Source organism: Pelophylax lessonae, assembly GCF_965119305.1.
Source record: "Pelophylax lessonae genome assembly, chromosome: 3".
Classification (NCBI taxonomy): Eukaryota; Metazoa; Chordata; class Amphibia; order Anura; family Ranidae; genus Pelophylax; species Pelophylax lessonae.
Genome location: NC_138770.1, coordinates 489,242,352 through 489,265,859, shown reverse-complemented (window position 1 = coordinate 489,265,859; position 23,508 = coordinate 489,242,352). Strand labels below are relative to the sequence as shown.

General features: G+C 47.2%; 1 protein-coding gene across 1 annotated transcript in view; it reads right to left on the bottom strand.

Moving 5' to 3' along the window:
* THUMPD2 (THUMP domain 2 tRNA and snRNA guanosine methyltransferase) overlaps positions 1–23,508 on the bottom strand; it is a gene marked incomplete at its 3' end in the record, with an annotated part of 821,919 nt that overhangs the window by 15,386 nt on the left and 783,025 nt on the right. Inside the window, exon 9 of the mRNA XM_082250943.1 lies at positions 18,109–18,229. Coding sequence (XP_082107069.1) covers positions 18,109–18,229 — 121 coding nt within the window. The remainder of the gene's footprint in view (positions 1–18,108; positions 18,230–23,508) is intronic.

Below are 23,508 nucleotides of genomic sequence, written 5' to 3'. Positions count from 1 at the left end.
GGTCGCTTCTTGACCCCCGTCCCTGACAGGCCACCTCCACCCGGGATACCAAAGACTCCAGAACTGCCGATAATGCATTAAAAACAAGTGGGGTACTGGAGGGTCCTGCGGCCACCTTGAGGGGATCAGGTGGGGATACCTATGCGGCAGGGTCAATGATTATACAAGACACTTGCCAGCGACAAAAAATGACAAAGTAAAAAACTTTTTCGCAACAGCGCCCCTCAGTGTTACCTGCCTTTTTGGACCCGAGAGAGAGAGAGAGAGAGAGAGAGAGAGAGAGAGAGAGAGAGAGACCCCAAGGCTCATCCCTGATGCACAGAAGTTTTCATCAGCTTGCTCAGTGCTTGTCTTGTTACAGACAGGAAGTCTTTGGCCCTATTTCCTGGGTAAAGGAGGTGGCTCCGCCCCTTAACACGCCTGCCGGCGCCTCCCCCTGGCTCCATGAGGTGTTTGAGTCACCTCAAACATGGCCGCCCCCATGCTGGAGACACGAGGCTACACCAAAATGGCGGCCTCGTGCGATCTACCAGACAATGGCGGCGGCCTGCACAGATAGCGGCATATCTGCAGAATGATCTCGGCCTTTACAACCCTTCACCCTCATGGTGGTCAGCGTGGTCGGCGGTACCGGACCCTGGCGGGCCGTATGCGGTCCGTGGCCGTCGGGAGGCATCTGCTTAGCTGGAGGAATGATCTGGAATGCAGTATACATGTATAGATATCGCCCTGTGGCTTCTGACAGGTAGGATACCTTATACTATCACAGTAAAGTTCTAGTACTGCCACTGACTACAATCATTTTCACATTTTTACAATTAGATTGTCAGCTCCCAAACCAAGCCTCCTGGCTTCTTGTACACAAAAATCACACTCAATTAGGGGGATCTGTGACATGTTATAGGATAGAGGGGAACCCATCCTTACCATTACAGAGAGGGGCCCGCGTTCACCACAAGACCCGTCAGGGGGAAAGGGAGAACATACTACTCACCATACCGGAACCAGGCGGGCGCCAACTCCTGACAGTACCCCTCTCCACCGAGGTAGGAGGGCTGTCGACCAATACGGACGCCGTGACTCATGGTCTTTGGCGTTTCAGCGAGACGTTTAACTCGCAGGGTCAGTCCCCGTCCAGTGGGACTATGTCGCGGCCGACCCAGCGCGGAGCTATGGCCTGCACGCGCTCGTAGGCTGAACTGGGGTGACCACTGGATCTCAACATCCCGCCCGTCGCCCAGTTCAGCTTTCTTGCTTGAAGATCTCACAGGAACACTGGAGAAAAAAAAAAGCTGTCTAAAAAATCTAAAAATCTAAAAAAAGAACAACTGATGAATGTTGAGAAAGTATAATAGGTGAATTAACCTCTTACCAGAAAAACAATCCAAAAAGCGTGACTTTAAACAAAAATGCAATACTTTAAGTGACACCCAGTGATGTGAATTGGACTCTTACCACAATGGAGAGAGAATAAAGCATATACTGTGGTACTCAGGAATCCAGTCAAACAGCCAAGGTTGATGAGATATCCAGGTGGGATGGATGGATGGATCAACAGAGCTTCCCGGTATCTTTTTGGGGGTCTAGAGGCTTTCACAGGTAGGAATACCAGCAAGAGGAATCAAGGACAATGAATAAAATCCTGCACAGCCACCTGCAGTGCAGTCTGCGCTTATTGACGTCCCGTTGCTAGCTCCGATCCAATGCGTATCCTCTAAGAAGCCATCGACTTGGATATTTTTTATAGATTCGTTACACACAGAGTGATATTTCAAGCATTTCCTTTTTATAATTTTGATAATTAAGGCTTACAGCTAGTGAAAACCTAAGTGTTGAAATACAGTACAAGACATAAGCAACTTATACACCATAGGACATCCCCAAGAACTGCATACAAAGGGTGGACAACAACTAGGCAAATGGAATTTGGAATGTGCCAACAATCCCAAGAAACAACAGGGATTAACCACTTCCTTACCGTGCCATTGTAAAATGATGCCGGCAGGAACACTCCATCGATCCGGACGAACGTCATATGACGTCCGCCCGGATCCGCTGCTCTCCAGCCCCCCCGGGGGCACGCATCGCGGCGATCAGGGATGTGGCGTGCCCGTCGGGACACAGCCCATCTCCGATCGGTGTAAAGAGCCATTTAAAAAAATGTCTCTTTACCATGTGACCGGCTGTGTCCAATCACAGCCGGCAACATGCACTTCCCTCGCGCATGGCGCGCAGAGTTGAGATCGGGGATGGAGAGCGTCACTCTGACACAGTCCATCCCTGATCAGGGTAAAGAGCCAATGAAATTGATGAAATGAAATTGGCTCTTTACCACGTGACTGGCTGTGTCAACAGAGAGGGTAACTAGCTATTACCGTGTTCTCCTCCTGACACACTGATCCTGTGTGAGGAGGATATTGCGGTAACAGCTAGTTACCGATAATAGTGCACCCTAAAACACACTGATGGCCCTCCCCAATAAAGAGGACCTGTCACTAGCCCATCGAAGTACCTGTCACTGGCCCATCAAAGTACCTGTTACTAGCCCATCAGAGTACCTGTCACTAGCCCATCAGAGTACCCGAGTACCTGTCACTAGCCCATCAGGTACTCTGTCACCAGAGTACCTGTCACCAGAGTACCCGAGTACCTGTGACCAGAGTACCTGTGATCAGAGTACCGGAGTACCTGTTACCAAAATACCCGAGTACCTGTCACCAGCCCATCAGAGTACCCGAGTACCTCTCTGCAGCCCATCAGAGTACCCGAGAACATGTCATTAGCGTACCCAAATACATGTGACCAGCCCATCAGAGTACCCAAGTACCTGTTATCAGAGTACCCAAGTACCTATCTGCAGCCCAATAGAGTACCTGAGTACCTGTCTTCTGCCTATCAAAGTATCCAACTACCTGTCTCCGCCCATCAGAGTACCCGAATACCTCTATGCAGCCCATTATAGTACCCGAGTACCGCTCTGTAGCCCATCAGAGTACCCGAGTACCTATCTCCGCCCATCATAGTACCCGAATACCTCTATACAGCCCATCATAGTACCCGAGTATCGCTCTGTAGCCCATCGGAGTACCCGAGTACCTGTCTCCAGCTCATCAGAGTACCCGAGTACCTGTCTCCAGCCCAGAGTACCCAAGTACCTGTCTTCAGCCCAGAGTACCAAAGTACCTGTCTCCAGCCCAGAGTGCCAAAGTACCTGTCTCCAGCCCAGAGTGCCCGAGTACCTATCTGCAGCCCATCAAATTACCCAAGTACCTGTCTCTAGCCTATCAGAATACCCAAGTACCTCTCTGAAGCTCATCAGAGTACCCAAGTACCTTTCTGAAGCCAATCAGTGTAGCTGAGTACCTGTCTGCAGCCCATCAGAGTACCTGAGTACCTATTTGCAGCCCATGCCTCCTAGATTTTGTGTTGGGGTGTATGCTTTCTAAATGGGGTAATTTTGTGAGGGTTTGCATTGTCCTGGTGCTCCAGGGCCTTCAAAAGTGTGATAGGTTGTAATGAAATTCTATGTGTAATTTATGCCCCTAGAACACCTGACGGTGGGTGCTCCTTGCATGTTGGGCCTCTGTATGTGGTCAGGCTGTGACAAAGTCTCACATATGTGGTATCGTCATACTCAGGATGAGTAGCAGAATGTATTTTGGGGTGTCATTTTTGCTATGTACATGCTATGTGTTAGAAATATCTTATAAATTGACAACTTTGTGTAAAAAGAAAAAAAAAAAGCGTTTTCATTTTCCTTCCAAATACTTGTGGAAAAAAATAACATGTTCAAAAGACTCATTATGCCTCATAGAATATACGTTGGGGTGTTTGCTTTTCAAAATGGGGTAATTTTGTGGGTAATAACCTTGTCCTGGTGCTCCAGGGCCTTCAAAAGTGTGATAGGTAGTTAGGAAATTATATGTGTAATTTATGCTCCTAGAACACCTGATGGTGCTTCTTGAATGTTGGGCCTCTGTATGTGGCCAGGCTGTGTAAAAGTCTCACATGTGGTATTGCCATACTCAGGAGGAGTAGCAGAATGTATTTTGGGGTGTAATTACAAGTATGCATATACTGTGTGTGAGAAATAACTTATGACAATTTTGTGTAAAAAAAAAACATTATTTCTTCATTTTCCCAAGAATTGTGTGGAAAAAATTACAACTTCAAAAAAGTCACCATGCCTCTTACTAAATACCCTGGAATGTCTACTTTCCAAAAAGGGGTCATTTGGGGGGTATTTGTACTGTCCTGACATTTCAGGGCCTCAAGAAATGAGATAGGCTGTCGGTACATGAGTTGTGATTAGGTGTGATCAATGTTCAATGATTGGCACCATAGCTTGTAGACTCTAACTTTCACACAAACTAAATAATAACCACTAATTTGGGTTATTTTTTACCAAAGATATGTAGTAGTATAAATTTTGACCCAAATTTATGAAAAAAAAAAGACTTATTTGCAAAATTTTATAATAGAAACTAAAACAAAATGTTTTTCTTTTTTAAAACTTTTCGCTCCTTTTTCACTTATATTGCAAAAAATAAAAAACCCAGTGGTGAATAAATACTACCAAAAGAAAGCTCTATTTGTGTGAAAAAAATGATAAAAAAAATTGATTGGGTACAGCGTTGCATGACTGAGGAATTATCATTCAAAGTGTGAGAGTGCTGAAAGCTGAAAATTGGTCTGGGCAGGAAGGGGGAGTAACTGCTCTGTATGGAAGTGGTTAAAGACTCAAGTTCAAATTGCTACTGCATGAATCTTGCGGCTAAAAGTTAAGTCCACAGAAGACTGGACATCCACCTGGTAAAACTTTGAGAAAGTATGAACAGATGAGCAGATGAAAGCCTTTTAGAGAGCCTGGATACTCCAACAGATCTGGTGGAGTGGACACAACAGTGTAGGAGCAAGTTTTTTTAAGACCATAGGCTCTTGCAATACATTTTATTATGAATCATGCAATAGTGGATATTGATGCAGGGTGCCCCTTGTGAGGTTCTGAGGAAAGAACAAGCAGGGAATTTATTTAATGCAGGGTGTTTTAAATAGGGCTGTCGCAAAGAGTCTTCAGGGATGCCGTGGCCACATTTCGGTCTGAGCGCTACTTTGTGTTAGCTCCCATGCACTGTGATTCTGCGAGGAGAGAGAGCACAGCCCATATGGCTCTCTCTCCTCCTCCTTCTACCTACAGCAATGTAAACAGCTATGTGAACTATTGCTGGCAAAGCAGAAAGCTGTACGGGCCGCCGCCCGCGTCCTACTAACTGATGACATCATTGTTTGGTAATGACATGTTGGGTGGCACTACAGCTTTCTGCTTTGCCGGCAATAGTTCACATAGCTGTAGGGAGGAAGAGAGCTGTGCTCTCTCTCTCTCCTCCCAGAGTTGCAGTGCACTGGAGTCAACACAAAGTAGTACTCTAATCCCAACGTGTAAGATTTGACTTCTGCCCCATCTCCTCCCCACACTGCTCCTGTACAGGCAGCAGAAATTGTAGGTGGGAGCAGAGGTAGGAGGGTGAGGAGGAGGAGTGAGGAGAAAGCACAGCCCACATTTGTGCTAGGAGGAGGGAGGGATGGGGTGTTGGAGCGGGGTTTGTGCTAGAAGTGGGGATGGAGTTTTGTGCTAGGAGAAGACATTTTTTTCCCAGGCGGGGGGGGGGGGGGGGGGGCCTGGGTTGTGCTAGCAAATGTGTGTAAATTTGCGCTGATTAACCACTTAAACCCGTAAGATTTTACCCCCTTCCTGACCAGGCCCTATTTTGTGATTTGGCACTGCGTTACTTTACCGGACAATTGCACGGTCGTGCGAAGCTGTACCCAAATTAAATTTACGTCCTTTTATTCCCAAAAATAGAGCTTTCTTTTGGTGGTATTTAATCACCAGTGTAATTTAGATTTTTTGCGCTATAAACAAAAAAAGAGCGACAATTTTGTAAAAAAAAAAAAAACAATATTTTTCACATTCTGCTATATAACACTCCCCCCCAAAAAATTAAAAAATCAAAATTTAACATTTTAGGCCAGTTTGTTTTCTGCTACATATTTTTGGTAAAAAAAAAATCGCAATAAGCGTATTTTGATTGGTTAAAAAGTTATTTTGTTTACTAACTACGGGAAAGATTTATGTCATTTTTTTTTTTACTAGTAATGATGGCGGTCTGCGATTTTTTGCAGGACTGCTACATTGCGGTGGACAGATCGGACCCCTAACTGACATTTTTGAAACATTTGAGGGGACCAGTAACATTACTACAGTAATCAGTGCTAACAATATGCACTATTACTGTAATAATGACACTGGCAGGGAAGGGGTTAACAGTTAAATTTTTTTAGTGTACAGTGTCGCACGACCGTGCAATTGACCTTTAAAATAATGTAGTCCTGAATCGCAAAAAATGGCCTGGTCATTAAGGGGTAAAATCTTCCAGGGCTGCGGACATGGTGCAGAAGATGCAGTGGTTGTGGGCATGGTGCAGGGGCTGCGGGCATGGTGCAAGAGGTGCAGGGGCTGCGGGCATGGTGCAGGAGGTGCAGGGGCTGCGGGCATGGTGCAGGAGATGCAGGGGTTGCGTGCAATTGTCCTTTAAAATAATGTAGTCCTGAATCGCAAAAAATGGCCTGGTCATTAAGGGGGTAAATCTTCCAGGGCTGCGGGCATGGTGCAGAAGATGCAGTGGTTGTGGGCATGGTGCAGGAGGTGTAGGGGCTGCGGGCATGGTGCAAGAGGTGCAGGGGCTGCGGGCATGGTGCAGGGGGTGCAGGGGCTGCAGGGGTTGCGTGCAATTGTCCTTTAAAATAATGTAGTCCTGAATCGCAAAAAATGGCCTGGTCATTAAGGGGGTAAATCTTCCAGGGCTGCGGGCATTGTGCAGAAGATGCAGGGGCTGCGGGCATGGTGCAGGAGGTGCAGGGGCTGTGGGCATGGTGCAGGAGATGCAGGGCTGCAGACTTTTTTTTTTAGCAGCCAGTGCAACGGATCTAGGGTTTTTTTTTTCATGCAGGGGGGCGGCTTTTTTGCCACCCCCTGCAAAGTGACACCCTGGGCCTATACAGCAGTGGGTGTGGGTTCTGTGACACAGACAGAGATCGCAGGTTCAGCTATGCTGAATCCTGTGATCTCCTCCTGTCGGTCACTGAGAAGATCCGCCTGCTTTGTTTACATAAGCAGGTGGGTCTTCTCACTGTTTCCATGATGATCGGGGCAGGGAGGTGGCAATCGCCGCCTCTCCTCCCCCAGCCTGACTCCAGCTGTGTCTAAACCCAGGAGAGCCGCACTGCCACAGTAGGATTACTGTGAGCAGTCGGCAAGTGGTTAAAAAATGTGACACGTGAACAATCAAAAAATGAGCATGCTAGAGGCATCTCCTGGTGTGATGAGGCCTTCAGACTGGTGTGCCCCTGGGACTCTTCTAAAGTGTTCCTTGACTAATAAAAAGTTTGAAAAATACTGGTCTAATGTAAGCAGTAGCTTTTAGGTACACTCTAATGGCTTAGACTATATAGGCAATGCAAGGAGAATTAATTTGGATTCTTGGGAGCAGGCCACAAGAAGAGCAATGTCTTTATTGAGATGGAACACTGAAACCACCTTTGGAAGAATGGATAGTCATATGAACAATACCACGTTGTTTTGAAGTATGAGGAAAGAGCCGCTTGTTCAGAGACATGTCTAACAGTAGCCAAAAAGGTGGCTTTGCTGGCAAGAATCTTTAGCGAATATCCCTGATGGGTTCAAATGTTTGTTTCTGTAGAGCAGAGAAGAAATGAAAGTTCCTAGGAAAGCACATGGTGCTGCAAGGGGGCCTGTCACAAGAAACAACTTGAATAAAGACTTTTGCAAGGGAGTGTGAAGCCAAAGGCCTTTGAAAGAAGATAGAAAAAGCCGATACCTGTTCTGTCAGGATTCCAAGAGCTAGATCATGATCAAGACCTGTTTGCAATGTCTGTTTGAGAGTTCAACTGAACAGGAGAGCACTTTTTGTGGTGTCACACGGATTTGCACATTGGAACCCCACTAAGGGAGAAGGAAGAGTGTGAATTTTGAACAATTAAGGAGATCGGTGACAGGGAAGATTGTCAGTTCATCTTGAATAGCACAGATGTGGACTTGTCATTTCACTGTATTTGTATTTACATTTTATGGTATACACTTAGTAGGATTGAGGAATATGGGAGAAGGAATTATCTGCCCTAAATCAACTATTTGTTTTTATTCTTTGCTGGAATTAATCTGTATATAAATAATTTGTGTGATATAGTTTTGATTGTGGCGCAGCACTATTTATAGTGAAACTTGCACAGCACTTTTGAATGAGATGTTGATTGGTGCCTGCAGCTCTTGATTGATACAGATTTGTAATGGCTCGCAGGATCCTTTGTCATCTATATAACCTGTCACTTGAATGCCCTGAGCTCTGAGGAGGGCAAGGGTGTTAAGATCTTTGTGAACATCCTGGGAGCAAAGGATAGGCAAAAGGGCAGTGAGACAAACTGAAGTGGTTGTCTGTCACTACAAACAGTAGATACTGGAAAAGAGAAATGGACATGATGAAGGGGGAACACCTCAAAACGCGTAAGAGGTTTTTTGGAGGTCTACATCCTTCCACGGCCTGCGGCAGCTGAGGATGCCCAGTGGAGACCCCTGGTGGTCCCTCATTGCTTATTGCCCGTGTTTCATAATCGTTTTGTGAGTATAATGTGTATATATGTCTATTACAATAAATTGTTTTAAAGATAATGCGCTAGGCTGGTGTGCCCTCTATCCATTTCTCTTTTCCAGTATCTGCTTTGGTTTACCACGACCCGTTGAGAGTGGCAGCACAGCTTGAATTTACTACAATTTGACCTGAATTGCATTTTCAGGATACCAGCCGCAAGGCCACCCCTCAAGCGCAGGAGTCATTTGCTCTTCTTACTACAAACAGTAGACTCTGGTGATGAGGTTGGTGAATGGGAACAAGCAGATAGGCATCTTGATCCACAGATGACATGTGTTCCCCTTGTTTTAGAGGCAATTAGTGACCTTGGAGATTCAATGCAACATTTTGGAATTTGTTGAGAGATTTTAAGTCCAGAACCAATGGTCTCTTTTGTTATAAAAATCCTGCCTTTGAGTGATTTTTTCACTTTATTAACACAGCTTAGTAGGGTCTGTGATACTTTTTTTTAAAAAATTGCACAAATAGTTATTTTTTCTCCTTGGTCCAAGCAGTACTGATATATGGACTGAGAAAAAAAATGGGACTGAGAAGACGACCTCTGAAAGCAAGAAATCTATCTGAGAATAAGTGTTTACATCCCTGAAAGTTTGTACTGAAAAATAAACGGTTAGTGTATAGTTTGGATCTCTGGGCTATGAGAACAGTTGTGTGTCAGCCGGAGATCCTTGAATCTTGTTTTGTTTATAGTGATTAAGAGTTGAATCTGTTTCTCTTGGACTCCAGAATTGGATTCCAGAATCATTATTTAGAGAAGGGGAGAATGGTTAAGGGATACAGAGATAATTGCTATTTTCAAGAAAGCTTTTTATCACAGGATGGGTCCATAGCTGACCCAGGAAAGCCAAAGGGGATTTCTTGTATGGGAAGATTCCTCTAGTAAAAAGCACCACATACAGTACACAAAAACAATGGCTAGGCACAGTTAACCCTTTGATCACCTTAGATGTTTACCCCTTCCCAGCCAGTGTCATTAATATAGTGACAGTGCATATTTTTAGCACCGATCACTGTATTTATGTCACTGGTTCCCATAAAGTGTCAAAAGTGTCAGTTAGTGTTCCGATTGTCGGCTGCAATATCGCAGTCCCACTATAAGTTTTTGATCACTGCCAGTACAAGTATAAAAAAAAAAAAATCCACAAGTATATATCATCGATTGTAGACGCTATAATGATAAAGCAATCAAAATACACTTATTGCGATATTTATCAAAAACATACATATTGGCCTACATTTTTGAAGAAATGTGAACTTTTTAATTGGATATGTTTTATAGCAGAAAGTAAAAAATATTGTTTTCTTTTTTTAATGGTCGATTTTTTTGTTATGGCGCAAAAAATAAATGCAGTGGTGATCAAACACCACCAAAAGAAAGCTCTATTTGTGGAGTAAAAAAAGACACATTTTATTTGGGTACAGCATTGAATAACCGCGCAATTATCAGTTAAAGTAATGCATTGCCCTATAGCAAAAAATGGCCTTATCATGAAAGGGGTAAAATTTTCTGGAGGTCAAGAGGGTAATCATTTTTGACTTACCGTATAGTCCTTTTCTCTGAAGTTCATTGACAGACGCAGCTCCATATTCCTCTTGATCATTGGGTTATGCTGCCCCCTACAGGAGTAGGACACTAGGCAGGAAAAATCTTTACCACACCTTATAGGGCAGTCCCTGCAGGCATACACCCACTCACTCTGCTATAGGATTCAGTTTTGTTGCAAGCAGTGCTTAGAAGGAAAAACCCCATCCCACTCAGAAATAGAGAGGCAGGTGCTGCGTCTGTCAATTTACTTCAGAGAAAATGATTTTACGGTAAGTCAAAAATCCAGTTTTCTCTATCGTTTATTGACAGACGCAGTTCTATTTTCTTATTGATCATTGGGACGTCCTAAAACTGTATATGCATGAGGGGTGGGAAAACAATGCAGAAAAGAATGTAATTCCCCAAAGGCTTAACTTAGCCAACCAGTGAATATGGAGCTCAACCAGGAACAACTGGAGCTCACCTAGAAAACATACACTCTCAAAGAGAATATTTTCTTTTTCAAACAGCAACCTGCAAAACCTTGCGGCCAAAAGAAGCATCCGAGGATGCCAACAGATCTAATTTACAGAATTTTGTAAACGTGTGCACCGACGACCAAGTTGCCGCCTTGCAAACTTGCATTACTCATGCCTGATGGCGAAAAGCCCAAGAGGCACTGAGCGCCCTAGTAGAATGTGCCTTCACAGGGAAAGGCGGAACCTGACCCTTCAGTGAATAAGCCTGTACCACCGTCTGCCTGATCCATCTGAATATGGTCGCGGCAGATGCAGCCAATCCCTTTTGAGGTCCTTCCGTGAGGGCAAAAATAGTCAGATTTTCTGAAAGGTTCAGTATCCACCAGGTAAACCCTTATCGCCAAAACCACATCCAAAAAATGCAAGGCAATTTCCTTGGGATGCTTGGGCTTAGGACAGAGTCAAGGCAGCACAATGTCTTCATGCAAATGGAATTTAGAAACTACCTTAGGAAGAAACGACTGATTAGGTCGAAGTACCACCTTATCTCTGTGGACCATCAGATAAGGTGAATGGCAGGATAGTGCTGCCAATTCAGATACTCTGCGAGCAGAAATAATAGCCGCCAAAAAGGCAACCTTCTGTGACAGTGAAAGCAGAGGAATCTCCCTAATGTTCTCAAAGGGAGGTTTTTGAAGAACAGACAGTACCAAGTTAAGATTCCACGGAGGTAACGGGGACCGTATTGGAGGAGCCATATGGCGAACCCCTTGAATAAAAGTGAGAATCAAAGCATGCGTAGCTAAAGGGCGTTGGAAAAACACAGCCAAAGCCGACACTTGGCCTTTTATAGTACCCGAGGCCAACCACTGTACAACCCATCTATGGAGAAAGGTCAAAATCCTAGCCAACGAAAACAGGCGAGGATGCACCTTCAGCGATTCACACCATGAGATGTACGATTTCCACGTACAATGATAGATCTTCCTGGAGGTAGATTTTCTAGCCTTCGACAGTGTGGGAATCACTGAGTCAGAAAGACCCCTGTCCTTCAATACCCAGCTTTCAACAGCCACGCCGTTAAAGCAAGCGACTGTAAAGCAGGACGGGAGATCGCCTCTTGAGACAGCAGATCTTCCCACAGAGGAAGTCTCCAAGGAGCATCGGCGACCAACCTCTGGGGCCACCAGAATGACCGGAATCCCTTCCACCTCTATTCTGCGCAGAAGCCTCGGCAAGAGTTTCAGCAGAGGGAACGCATAGATCAGCCGATACTGACCCCAAGGAGCCACCAGTGTTTCTGTGGCATCGGCCAGAGGATCCTGAGACCTGGCTACAAACCTCTGTACCTTCTTGTTGAGTCTAGAGGCTAACAGGTCGACTTCGGGTGTCCCCCACCGAACACACAGTAGGTTAAACACCTCCAGGTGTAGGGACCATTCCCTCTGATCCAACACCTGAGGACTCCGGTAATCCGCCTGCCAGTTATCCACTCCTGGGATATGCACAGCGGAAAGGGCTGGAACAAAATTTTCTGCCCATTTCAGCATCTCGGCCACCTCCCAGGCCACCAAGACAATTTTGGTGCCCCCTTGATTGATGCAAGCCACAGCCGTGGCATTTTCCTATTGAATACAAACTGGACAACCCTACAGACAATTTGTCCAGTGACTCAGACAAAGTTTTATCATTCTGAGTTCCAGAATATTGATCGGTGGTCTGGACTTCTCCATGGTCCAGGACCCCTGGACACACAGCTTCCCAAGCACTCCTCCCCAGCCAGACAGGCTGGAATCCATGGTTACCACGGTCCAGCATATTGGGAGGAAGGACTTGCCCTGATGTTGGGCCAACGAGCGAAGCCACCACAGAAGAGCACTCTTTATGCTGTGACTCAACCATATCATAGTGTCCAAGGATTTTGGATATTTGTTCCATTTGACAAGGATTTCCCTTTGTAAGGGTCTCGCGCGGAACTGAGCAAACAGAACTGCCTCGAAGGTCAACATCATCAGGCCTAAGGCTCGCATGCAAGTCCGCAATGAGGACAGGTTGCTGGATAACAGCAAACGAATCGCCCTCTGCAACTTTTGCAGCTTTTCCGGGGGAAGGAACACCCTCGCCGAAGCGGAGTTCGGAGTCAGGCCCAGATAATCTAGTTTTTAAGATGGTACCAGAGCAGATTTTTTTAAATTGAGGTTCCAACCAAACTTTTGCAGTGATTGTCAAGTCACCCAATGACTGAATGAGAGTCTGCTCCTAGGAGATCATCGTCCAGGTACCCCAGTACCGCAATCCCCCGTTGTCGCAGTAATGCCAATACCAGAGCCAACACTTTGGTGAAGACCCTGGGAGCAGAGGCAAGACCAAAAGGTAACGTAACAAATTAATAATGCTCCTCTCCTACAGCGAAGCATAGAAAATGCTGGTGTTCAGCGTAAATAGGGATGTGTAGATATGCGTCCTTGATATCGATGGAGGCCAAAAAGTCTCCTTGGTGTAGGGACACCATTACCGTGCGAATAGACTCCATTCGAGCTTCTGTACCCACACAAAGAGTTTCAAAAGCCTTGGGGTCAAGGACTGGACACACTTTGCCTTCTTTCCTGGGAACAGTGAACAGATTTGAATAGAACCCCTGGAAGCGTTCCTGAGAGGAAACTGGCACAGTCACCCCTTGCGACAGCAGATTTTGAACCGCCTCTCGTAGATCCCTTAAGGCGTAGATTGGACGGGAAGAATCTGTCCGATGGTCAAGACCTGAATTTGATCATGTAAAGCGATCGGATCAGTTCAAGGACCCATTTGTCATGAATTAAGGAAGTCCATGGTTCCAGAAAGAAGCAAAGACATCTCCCCACCCCAGTTATGGGTGAGGGCGTCCCTTTATGCAGAGGGAGATTTGTCTATAGATCTGGATTGGCTTGCTCTTGGCTTACCAGACCATGTCTTCTTGGAACCCCCAGAAGACCTAAATGGCTTAGATCCTTTCTCCTGCGTGCCAGAGGCACCAAAAGGCTGACGGTGGGCTGCAAAATAAGGCCCCCATCTGTTACGTGGTGACTTGCCCTTGGAGGATTGAGGAAGAAGAGTACTCTTCCAACCTGTAAGACCCTTCATCAGTTCATCCAATGAGGATCCAAACAAACAGTCCCCCGTAAAGGGAAGCTCTGATAGAGCCTTTATTGAAGCCTGATCCGCATGCCAGCTTTTCAGTCACACCATGGGTCTAATCGCTACCTACACCACAGATACAAGAGGGGCCGCATCTAGTGACGAATCACATATAAATAGTAGGGCTTGGACCACTTGGTCTGTTAGCTCTGCCAGGCCTGGAGGGAACTGTTCTGTTTCTAGGTCACTTTTTACTAACTTTGCCCATTCCGTTATGGTCTAGGACACCAGAATGATCACGAAGATCATTTTAATTATTGAGCCCGCTATCACATGTAAGTGGCGGGACAGATACTCAATCTGTCTGTCCACAGGTTCAGTAAAGACCGGGGAATCCTCCACCGGGACAACAGAAGATTTGTTTAGTCTGGAGATCGGATGGTCCACCTTCGGTGGAACAGTCAATTTTGCGGATACAGCGTCCACGCATAGATAGCGCCTCTTAAAACGCTTCGGCACCACTAACATCTGTTAGTGGCCGCCCCCATTGGTCAGAGAAAATTTTGTCAAAAAGTTCCAGACAAGGGAAAATCTTGCCCAACCTCTGGGATTTGTGAGTGCCAAATGACACCTGCATCCCTGACGCTGCAGAATCATCCGCCGTTTTTAGAGTTTCCCGCACTGACACTATAAGTGCCTCCACCAGCACTCTTTCCCATGTGGCTGCAGACGAGGATAGGCCGTCCTCACCATCCGAGTGCAATGACGCAGAACCCTCAGGATGACATGCGTCCGCGGCGGGCATATCTACCTCAGAATTTGAGGATACAGGAAAGGAAGGGGAGGGCATAGGGCCCTTTTTACTAGGGTATTTTTATTTTTTTAAACCAAATCTACTTTTGACACCAGGTTTTCCAAAACTGCCGTTAAGGCAAACAGGGGTTGCGACTCAGAGGTCCCAAGAACTGCAAGGAGGGGATCTGTAGGTGAAATGTGTTCCTGGGACTCCATATGAACACTGGAATAGCACAGTGTCACTTAGAAAACTGCGAAAAACTGACCCACACCACTGCATTAACGGTATTACAAGTCCCAGCCTCTAGCACTGCAGATAGCAGGGTGAGAGATAGAGACCTACAGGGACCCCAATAAAAATACCACCATTCGATATGGAGGAGAACAGGATCGGTCTGCTGTGCAGAGAAAACGATCTTCACAGGAAGAGGAAGTACCTGGGTCATCACTAGAGTGAATGCCTAGCTGCTCCTTGCTGTGCAGCGTTTGCGGACTCCGAGAAAATGGCCGCTCAATGAATTCCTATGGGGAAACCACAAAAACATGGCTGCCCATGCATTTCAATGGGAACTTCTGCAAAGTGAGGCTGAATGATTCTACAGTAAAATGGCGGGCCCCCTCGGTGCGCCATGCGGTCTCCAGGACTCTCTAAAAAGGTCCAAACGATTAGTGGCATCGGGGGGTCCCTGGCAGGGACCCCCACCAGGATTAACCCCCACCCAGCAGATCCGGTATAGTGGCATTGGCGCGTCCACCCCGAGGACCCCCATTGCTGACTGAGGTAGGGACCTCTATTCTGATGGGGAGGGAGGCCTTGGGGGTGCCTGGTACATACAAAAGGCCAGGGGGAATGAGGGGTACCCGAGGGTCCGACCTTCCCAGGGAGGGGCCCACATCCGCTCCAAGACCGCCAGAGCTATGTGGGGGACACTACTCACCATACCAACAACATCAGGTGGGCGCCACTCCGAACAGACTACCTCTCCACTCGGGGTGGGGGTGCCGACGGCCAAGGGGTATGCTATGACTCGTGTGCGTCCCGGCGAGGTGTTTCACTCACGGGCCAGCTCCCGTTCATTGGGGCTCTGTCGTGGCGAGGCCTATCGCTGGGCTATAACCTGCACACGCTCGCTGGCCGGGCTGGGTAACCTTTAGGATCTAGGATATCCAGTCCGAAACCCAGTCCCGCTGTTGATTCTCCCAGAAATATAACTAGCTAAAAAATTTAATTTTTTTAACAAAGGTTCCCTTTAAAATAAAAAAGACAAGCTAAGACCGAAGTCCCAGCCGGGAACTAGGTCCTACTCCTAGAAAACAAACTGAATCCTATAGCAGAGTGAGTGCGTGTATGCCTGCAGGGACTGCCCCATAGGATTGGTAAAGGTTTTTCCTGCCTAGTGTTCTACCCCAGTAGGGGGCAGCATAACCCAATGATCAAGAAGAATATGGACCTGCGTCTATCAATGAACGATAGAGAAAAATAGTTCTCTCTCCTTTGGCTTAGTTGCCAGAAAAAAAAGACACATTTAGAAGAAAGATTTTCTAACATATAATATGCAGGGCCAGTGCTACCTATAGGCAAGGTAGGTGCCGGCCTAGAGTGCATATTAGTCAGGGGACGACCAGGGCAACTTAACCGGCCCTTCAGTGCGGTGCCTGGTCCCCATCAACTCAGAAGGGGGGGCAAGCAACTTTACATTGGCTTATGGAGCAGCGCAGAGCAGAACCACCACTACTAGTAGGCTTAAGGTCCCAAATATATTTACCTGGGCCCCATTGGCTTGACAGAGGGGTCCAGGAGGTGAGAGCCGAGATGGCTTTTTTCTTTAATTTCGGCACACAGGAAGATAGAGCTGGTGCTGGACATCCTGATCCTGAAGTTATGACCTGGCCACATCCTTTCCCTGGCAGAGTGATACTCTGAACAGTCTGGGCAGGAGTAAGAGGAGGTTGCGGGAGCATGTGTGGGTCTCCGGCGGTGGGTGCAGGCACAGTCAGGCGGCAGGACATGGAAGGTACATTACAGCCTCAGTACCAACATATATAGCCATATATTGTACAGCCACAGAGTGTTCCTACTGTATATGGCTGTATATATTGGTTTTGTGGCCATACTTTATATACTGATTCTGTGGCTGTACTTTATAAACTGATTCTGTGGCTGTGTGTTATATTCTGATACTGTGTATGTGTGTTATATTCTGATACTGTGGCTGTATTGTATATACTGATTATGCGGCTGTACTGTATATGGCTGTGTATTCGGATACCGTGGCTGCACTGTATATGCTGATTATGTGGCTGTACTTTGTAATCTGATACTGTGGCTTTACTGTATATGGCTGCATATTCTGATACTGTGGCCTACACTTATCAGCATATACAGTGCAGCCACAGTATCAGAATACACAGCCATATAAACTACAGCCACAGAATCAGTATATACAGTACAACCACAGAATCAGTATATACAAAGTACAGCCACAGAATCAGTATATAAAGCACAGCCACAGAATCAGTATATAAAGCATAGCCACATAATCAGTATATAAAGCACAGCCACAAAATCAGAATGTAAAGTACAGACACCTTTTTTTAGATTATAATGCACAGCCACAGAATCGAAATATAACACACAGCCACAGAATCAGTGTTTACAGTACAGCGACAGTATCAGCATATAAAGTACAGCCATAAAGCACCTACTGTACTATGATCATCATGATAATGATCATACCGTAAGCATAGTGAGATGCTTCGGCTTAGACCTTGTTTACACTTGTATTTGGAAGGCAGTAAAAATGTGCTGCTTTTTTACCACCCCCAACAGCTCTCCCCGAGAGCTCTTTCACACAACATTTCCAATCAGGGTCTTCCTGTCTCTTTTTCAGGTAGGCCTGATCATGAGGTCCATGCAGGTCTATGAGCAGCCTGATGTACATAGACTTGTGTCTGTTTACACCTACCTACCTCCTTTTCATTCATTCAGGTCCAGAAACAAAAAGGGGAAAGGACTGCATGCTTTCCAATTTTCTGAACAGAGGTAGCCTGATGTAAGCATCCAGCTGCCCACAGAGCCATTACAGGTTTGCCCCTGTCCACTGTGCTAACATACACATTGACATAAACTGAACAGGTATGGATGTAAAAAAGCGGACATCCATCCATTACTATTCAGCTGTGATTCAGCAGGTGATCTGCTCACGAATCCCCTGCTGAATGGTGTGGACAAAGCCGATGATCGTCAACTTGAGCCCGACAGTGTAGGGGCGGAGCCAAGGGGGGGTCAAAATAAGGTTTCATCTAGGGTGTCAAAAATCCTTGCACCAGCCCTAATAATATGAAAGAAAAATAATTATATTTATTCATACCTAATGTATGTATGATTACATAGTGAACTTTATGAATGCCAATGGCAAGACCATTTTTTCTTTAGCTCACTGTAGATCAGTTTTGAAATTGTACATACCTTTCCATTTCTCTGAGGATGTCAGGCAGAAGTTCTTTCATATCTTTAGAACATTTAAACTTTTTTCCAAATGGGATATCAGATATCACAACATCCATGCTTTCTGAAAGAACTGGAATATCTACAGAATATAAAACAAAGTTTTAGATACAATTCTGCAGACGACAAAAACATTGCAATTGTTTTGATTTGATCCCTTAAAAAAATCTCAAAAGGCGGACTAGCCAAAATAATGATTTTGCTTTGGATCTCATTTCAAACATTTTGATGGGAATTGGTCTGGCAATTTAACATACCTACACAGGGCCAAAAGTAGGGGGGGTGGCAGGTCATGTGCATTTAGAGTGGCGCCACCGTCCCCATGCTCATCCAAGGTGTTTGTGCAGCCTCCCTGTAACCACAGCTGAATCCAGCATAAGCCTACATAGGTGGACAGGGCAGCCAGGAATGGGTGAAGCTGAGAAGGGGTGGGGTCCTGTGTGTCCAATTAGCTTTTTCTGCTTTTCACCCTGATTCTCATCACCCCTTTATGACCGGAGAGCCTATCCCCAGGGACACATGACAACCCTCTCCATGCATGCCAGCTCTGCCGGCTAGAGAGTGACATCACTGCCCCCTGACCCCGCCCAAGAGATGGGCGCAGAGTAACCTGGCTGGGCAATCAGCAACATGGGGTGCCATCCTCATGCTCCTCCTCCCGAGTTGTTGGCTTTACACCCTTCCCAGTGGCCTCTCCTGCCCACCCTGGGCCCCACTAGGTAAGCGCTACTGCATCACATCACTCCATGTGAGCCCGGAGCTGGGGGGAAGGGAATGGGAAGGTGAAGATCAAGAAGGCACTCTAAAGTGATAGGGAGAAATGTTAGAATTGAGAGGGAGAGAAAGAGCAAATGATATTCCATTAAAATACAAAAATCCTGGACAAGAGGGGCAGCATTCACCAGAACCGATTGGCTTTATTTTCTTCCTGCAGCAGCTGAATGCCAGCAGGAGGGAGGAGGAGGAGAAGCCGGATTTCAGCTTCTGCAGGAAAAAAATATAGTGAATGCCAACACGGCGCCTCTTCTGTTCAGGTTCCACTCTTACATTTAGCTACACCCACTGTTCACTGTGGCACTAAAGTGTTCGGGTTTAAAATATAAATTATATATTTACCATATTATGGCTTATTTATTACACAAACTTCTCTCTCTAGGCAGGGAGCTGGGGGTATGTGGATAGAAAAGATCCCTGTTGGGTGATGTGGGGGCACCCCGAACTGAGTCTGAGTCTTTTCACTGGGTGAAAGAATGTCTAGCTTCGTCACTGTACCTACATTTGTACTTCAAAAAAATGTCAACTGACAGTGAAAAGAAAGATAAGCACTATTAAGCATTTGCCATAACCATGTGTTCATAAGCCTTAAAAACCAGACAGATATTGTATATGGCTGCTAAAAACACTACATCAGTAAGATACAGAGGTTATGTCTTGGACTGCAATACATACTTTATCAAGCCAGAAACAATTAACAAAAATTTTTTTTTTAAATTCATTATTTAAGGGTATGCAACAGAACACATTAGTATGACATGACAGCAAATTTCTGAGAAAGATTTTCAGCGGTGACATAGTTATGTTGAAAAAAGACACAAGTCCATCTGGTTCAACCAAAAAAAAAAAAAAAAACAGTATTAAAAACTCAATCATACAATCCCATGTAAAACAATTCTATACCCGAAGTTGATCCAGAGGAAGGCGAAAAAAGCCCCAGCAAAGCATGATCCAATTTGTAACAGCAGGGGAAAAAACGGAATTTTTGTAAAATCTTACCTGTAAAATTCCTTTCTCTGAGTCCTCCGACAGTCGCCGCCTCTTCATATTCGTCACAATGGGGGTATTAGACTTTGCTCCGAAGGAGTAGCTAGGCAACAGAATATGTTAACATTAAAGCTTTTAACACATCCCACCCTCAAGGGGTGGTCCCCTCAGTCAATACCCTCCTACTTCCTGCAACCATATCTCAGTTTCAGTGGAATAGCAGTAGAGTATACAACCAAACCCCAAAAGAGGGGCGGGGGCGGCGACTGTCGGAGGACTCAGAGAAAGGAATTTTACAGGTAAGATTTTACAAAAATTACGTTTTCTCTTACGTCCTGCGACAGTCGCCGCCTCTTCATATTCGTCACAATGGGGACGTCCCAAAGCAGTGCAAACATGAGGGGTGGGAAACGCATCCGCTCCGTAAGGCAACGCAGTCTCCGCATCAAGGAAAGGAACCTCACCAAAGGAAGGAAACCAGCTGGGCAACAGGAAAAAAACTTGCTCAACAGGAGCAACAACCCAGGAAAAAACAAAGAACCAGGGGATAAAAACTTATCCCAACAGCCAGAGGTCCCAACAAGGGACCCTAGGGAACTGCCGCACTAAGAACCTTGCGGCCAAAGGAAGCATCCGCCGATGCCTGAACATCCACCTTGTAGAATTTTGTGAAAGTGTGCACGGTCGACCAGGTCGTCGCCTTACACACCTGGGCTACAGAAGCCCCATGACGACAGGCCCAAGACGTACTCAGAGATCTAGTAGAGTGCGCCTTCACAGGCACAGGGGGAACCTTCCCCTGCAAAGCATAGGCCTGTTCAATGGTCTGCCTGATCCATTTGGTGATGGTAGAGGCCGACGCCGCCATGCCCTTCCAAGGACCCTCTGGAAGAACAAACAAGGAATCCGTCTTTCGAAAAGACTCAGTCGATTTAAGGTAAACCCTTATCGCCCGAACAACATCAATCAACAAGAATGTAGTCTCACCTCTATCGGATGTTTAGGCTTCGCGCAGAAGGATTAGGTCGCAAGACCACCTTATCCAAGTGAATAACCAGATACGGAGACTTGCAGGACAAAGCCGCCAGCTCCGACACTCTGCAAGCCGAAGTGATCACAACCAAAAAGGCGACCTTTTTGGACAACGAGATCTCCCTGATCTGTTCAAAAGGAGCACGTTGTAACACAGATAGAACGAGATTCAAGTCCCAAGAGGGCAGAGGATCCCTCCTAGGAGGAACCAGATGCCGCACTCCCTGAACAAAAGTGCCAACCAAGGAGTTGGAAGCCACGGGACGTTGAAAAAGAACGGCCAGCGCAGACACCTGACCCTTTATCGTAGCCAGCGCCAAACGCTGATCGACACCTGTTTGAAGGAAGGACAACACGAAACCGAGTACGTGTGGGGTGAAATCCCCCTGGACTCACACCAGGCAAAATAGGCCTTCCAAGTACGGTAGTAAACCTTCCCTGAGGAAGACTTCCTCGCGTTGATCAAGGTATGAACGACCTCAGGGGAGAGACCCCTCTCCTTCAGGACCTCGGTCTCAACAGCCAGGCCGTCAAAGCCAGCGACTGTAAAGCAGGATGGTATATCGGCCCTTGAGACAGGAGATCGTCTCGAAGAGGCAGACGCCATGGGGCGTCGACCGCCAGATTCACGAGGTCTGCGTACCAGGACCGGCGTGACCAATCCGGCGCCACAAGAATCACCGTGCTGTGTTCCGAGTGTAACCTGCGAAGGAACCTGGACAGCAACTGAATCGGTGGAAACGCGTACATCAGCTTGTACTGATGCCACGGGGCCACTAACGCGTCCGACGCGTCTGCCCGAGGGTCGCGCGCCCTTGCCACGAACCTTCTCACCTTGTTGTTGAGACGAGACGCGAACAGGTCCACATCTGGAAGACCCCACTTCGCGCACAACATCTGGAAGACAGCCGGGTGGCGAGACCATTCCCCCTGATCCAGGGTCTGGCGACTCAGATAGTCCGCCTGACAGTTCTCCACCCCCGGAATGTGAACCGCCGTTATCGCCGGGACATGAGTCTCGGCCCAGGACAGAATGTCGGCCACTTCTCGAGCTGCTCGGGCACTCCTGGTGCCCCCTTGGTGGTTGATGTAGGCCACCGCCGTGGCATTGTCCGTCTGCACCCGAACCGGGCAGCCCTGCAGCCGGTCCGTCCAACGATGAAGACAGAGATTTATCGCACGCAATTCCAGAATGTTGATCGGAAGGGAGGACTCCCCCTCCGACCAAGTTCCCTGGGCGGACAGAACGCCCAGAACACCACCCCAGCCCGACAGGCTGGCATCCGTGGTGATCACCGTCCACGAGATAGGACGAAAAGACTTGCCCCCCGACACCATCGGGGACTGGAGCCACCACAGAAGGTCCCATCTGGTGCGATGGCCCAACGAGATTTGAAGATCCAGAGATTGAGGTCGCCCGTCCCACCTGGACAGGATCTCCGCTTGGAGACCCCGCGTGTGAAACTGGGCGAAGGGAATCGCCTCGAAGGCCGAGACCATCAATCCCAGACATCTCATGCACGTCCGCAGAGACGAGTGCGGAAAGTCCCTGAGGGACCTGACTTCCTCCTGAAGAGTTCTGAGTTTGTCTTCCGGCAGGAAGACCTTCGCCTGAACCGAGTCCAGGATCATTCCCAGGTGGGGAAGACGAACCGACGGACTCAGTGTCGACTTTGGAAAATTTATCGTCCAACCAAACCCCTGCAGAGTTTGCATCGTGACAGACAGGTCCTTCTCCAGACCCTGGCTGGTCGCAGACCGAACCAGAATGTCGTCCAGATACCCCAGGACAGAGATGCCCTGGGCTCTCAATAATGCCAGAACCGGTGCAAGCACCTTGGTGAAAACCCGCGGAGCCGAGGCGAGACCAAAAGGTAACGCCACGAACTGGTAGTGATCCTCCGCAATGGCGAATCGAAGGTACCTCTGGTGACCCTCGAAAATGGGGATGTGAAGATACGCATCCTTCAAATCGATGGAGGCCATGAATTCCCCTGGAACCAGGGCAGCCACCACCGACCGCAGGGATTCCATGCGGAACTTGCGAACCCGCACAGAGCGGTTTAGAGCCTTCAAGTCCAGAATTGGACGAACCTTGCCCTCCTTCCTGGGCACGGTGAACAGATTGGAATAAAACCCCCGAAATCTGTCCCGATGAGGCACCGGAACCACCACTCCCTGAGCCCTCAGGTCTTGCACCGCCAGGTGCAGGTCCCGTAAACGCTCTGGAGACAGTTGAAGATTTGAGGGAAAAAATCTGCTCTCCGGCCGAGAGAGAAACTCGATCTTGTAACCAGATCGAACGATCTCCTGAACCCACCTGTCCCGCACGCGGGCCAACCAGGGTTGAAGAAAACCGAGCAAGCGTCCCCCCACCCCAAAACTGGGTGAGGGCGCCCCTTCAGGCCGCACTGTTATGGGCAGCGGGTCCGGACTGACCGGACTTCTGTTTACCAGACCAGGGCGTCTTTTGAGAGCCTTGTCCCTTGAACGGTTTGCCCTTGTAGTGCGACCGAAAGGCACGAAAGGACCCCTGAGGGGGCCGAAAATTAGCATGCTTCTCCCCAG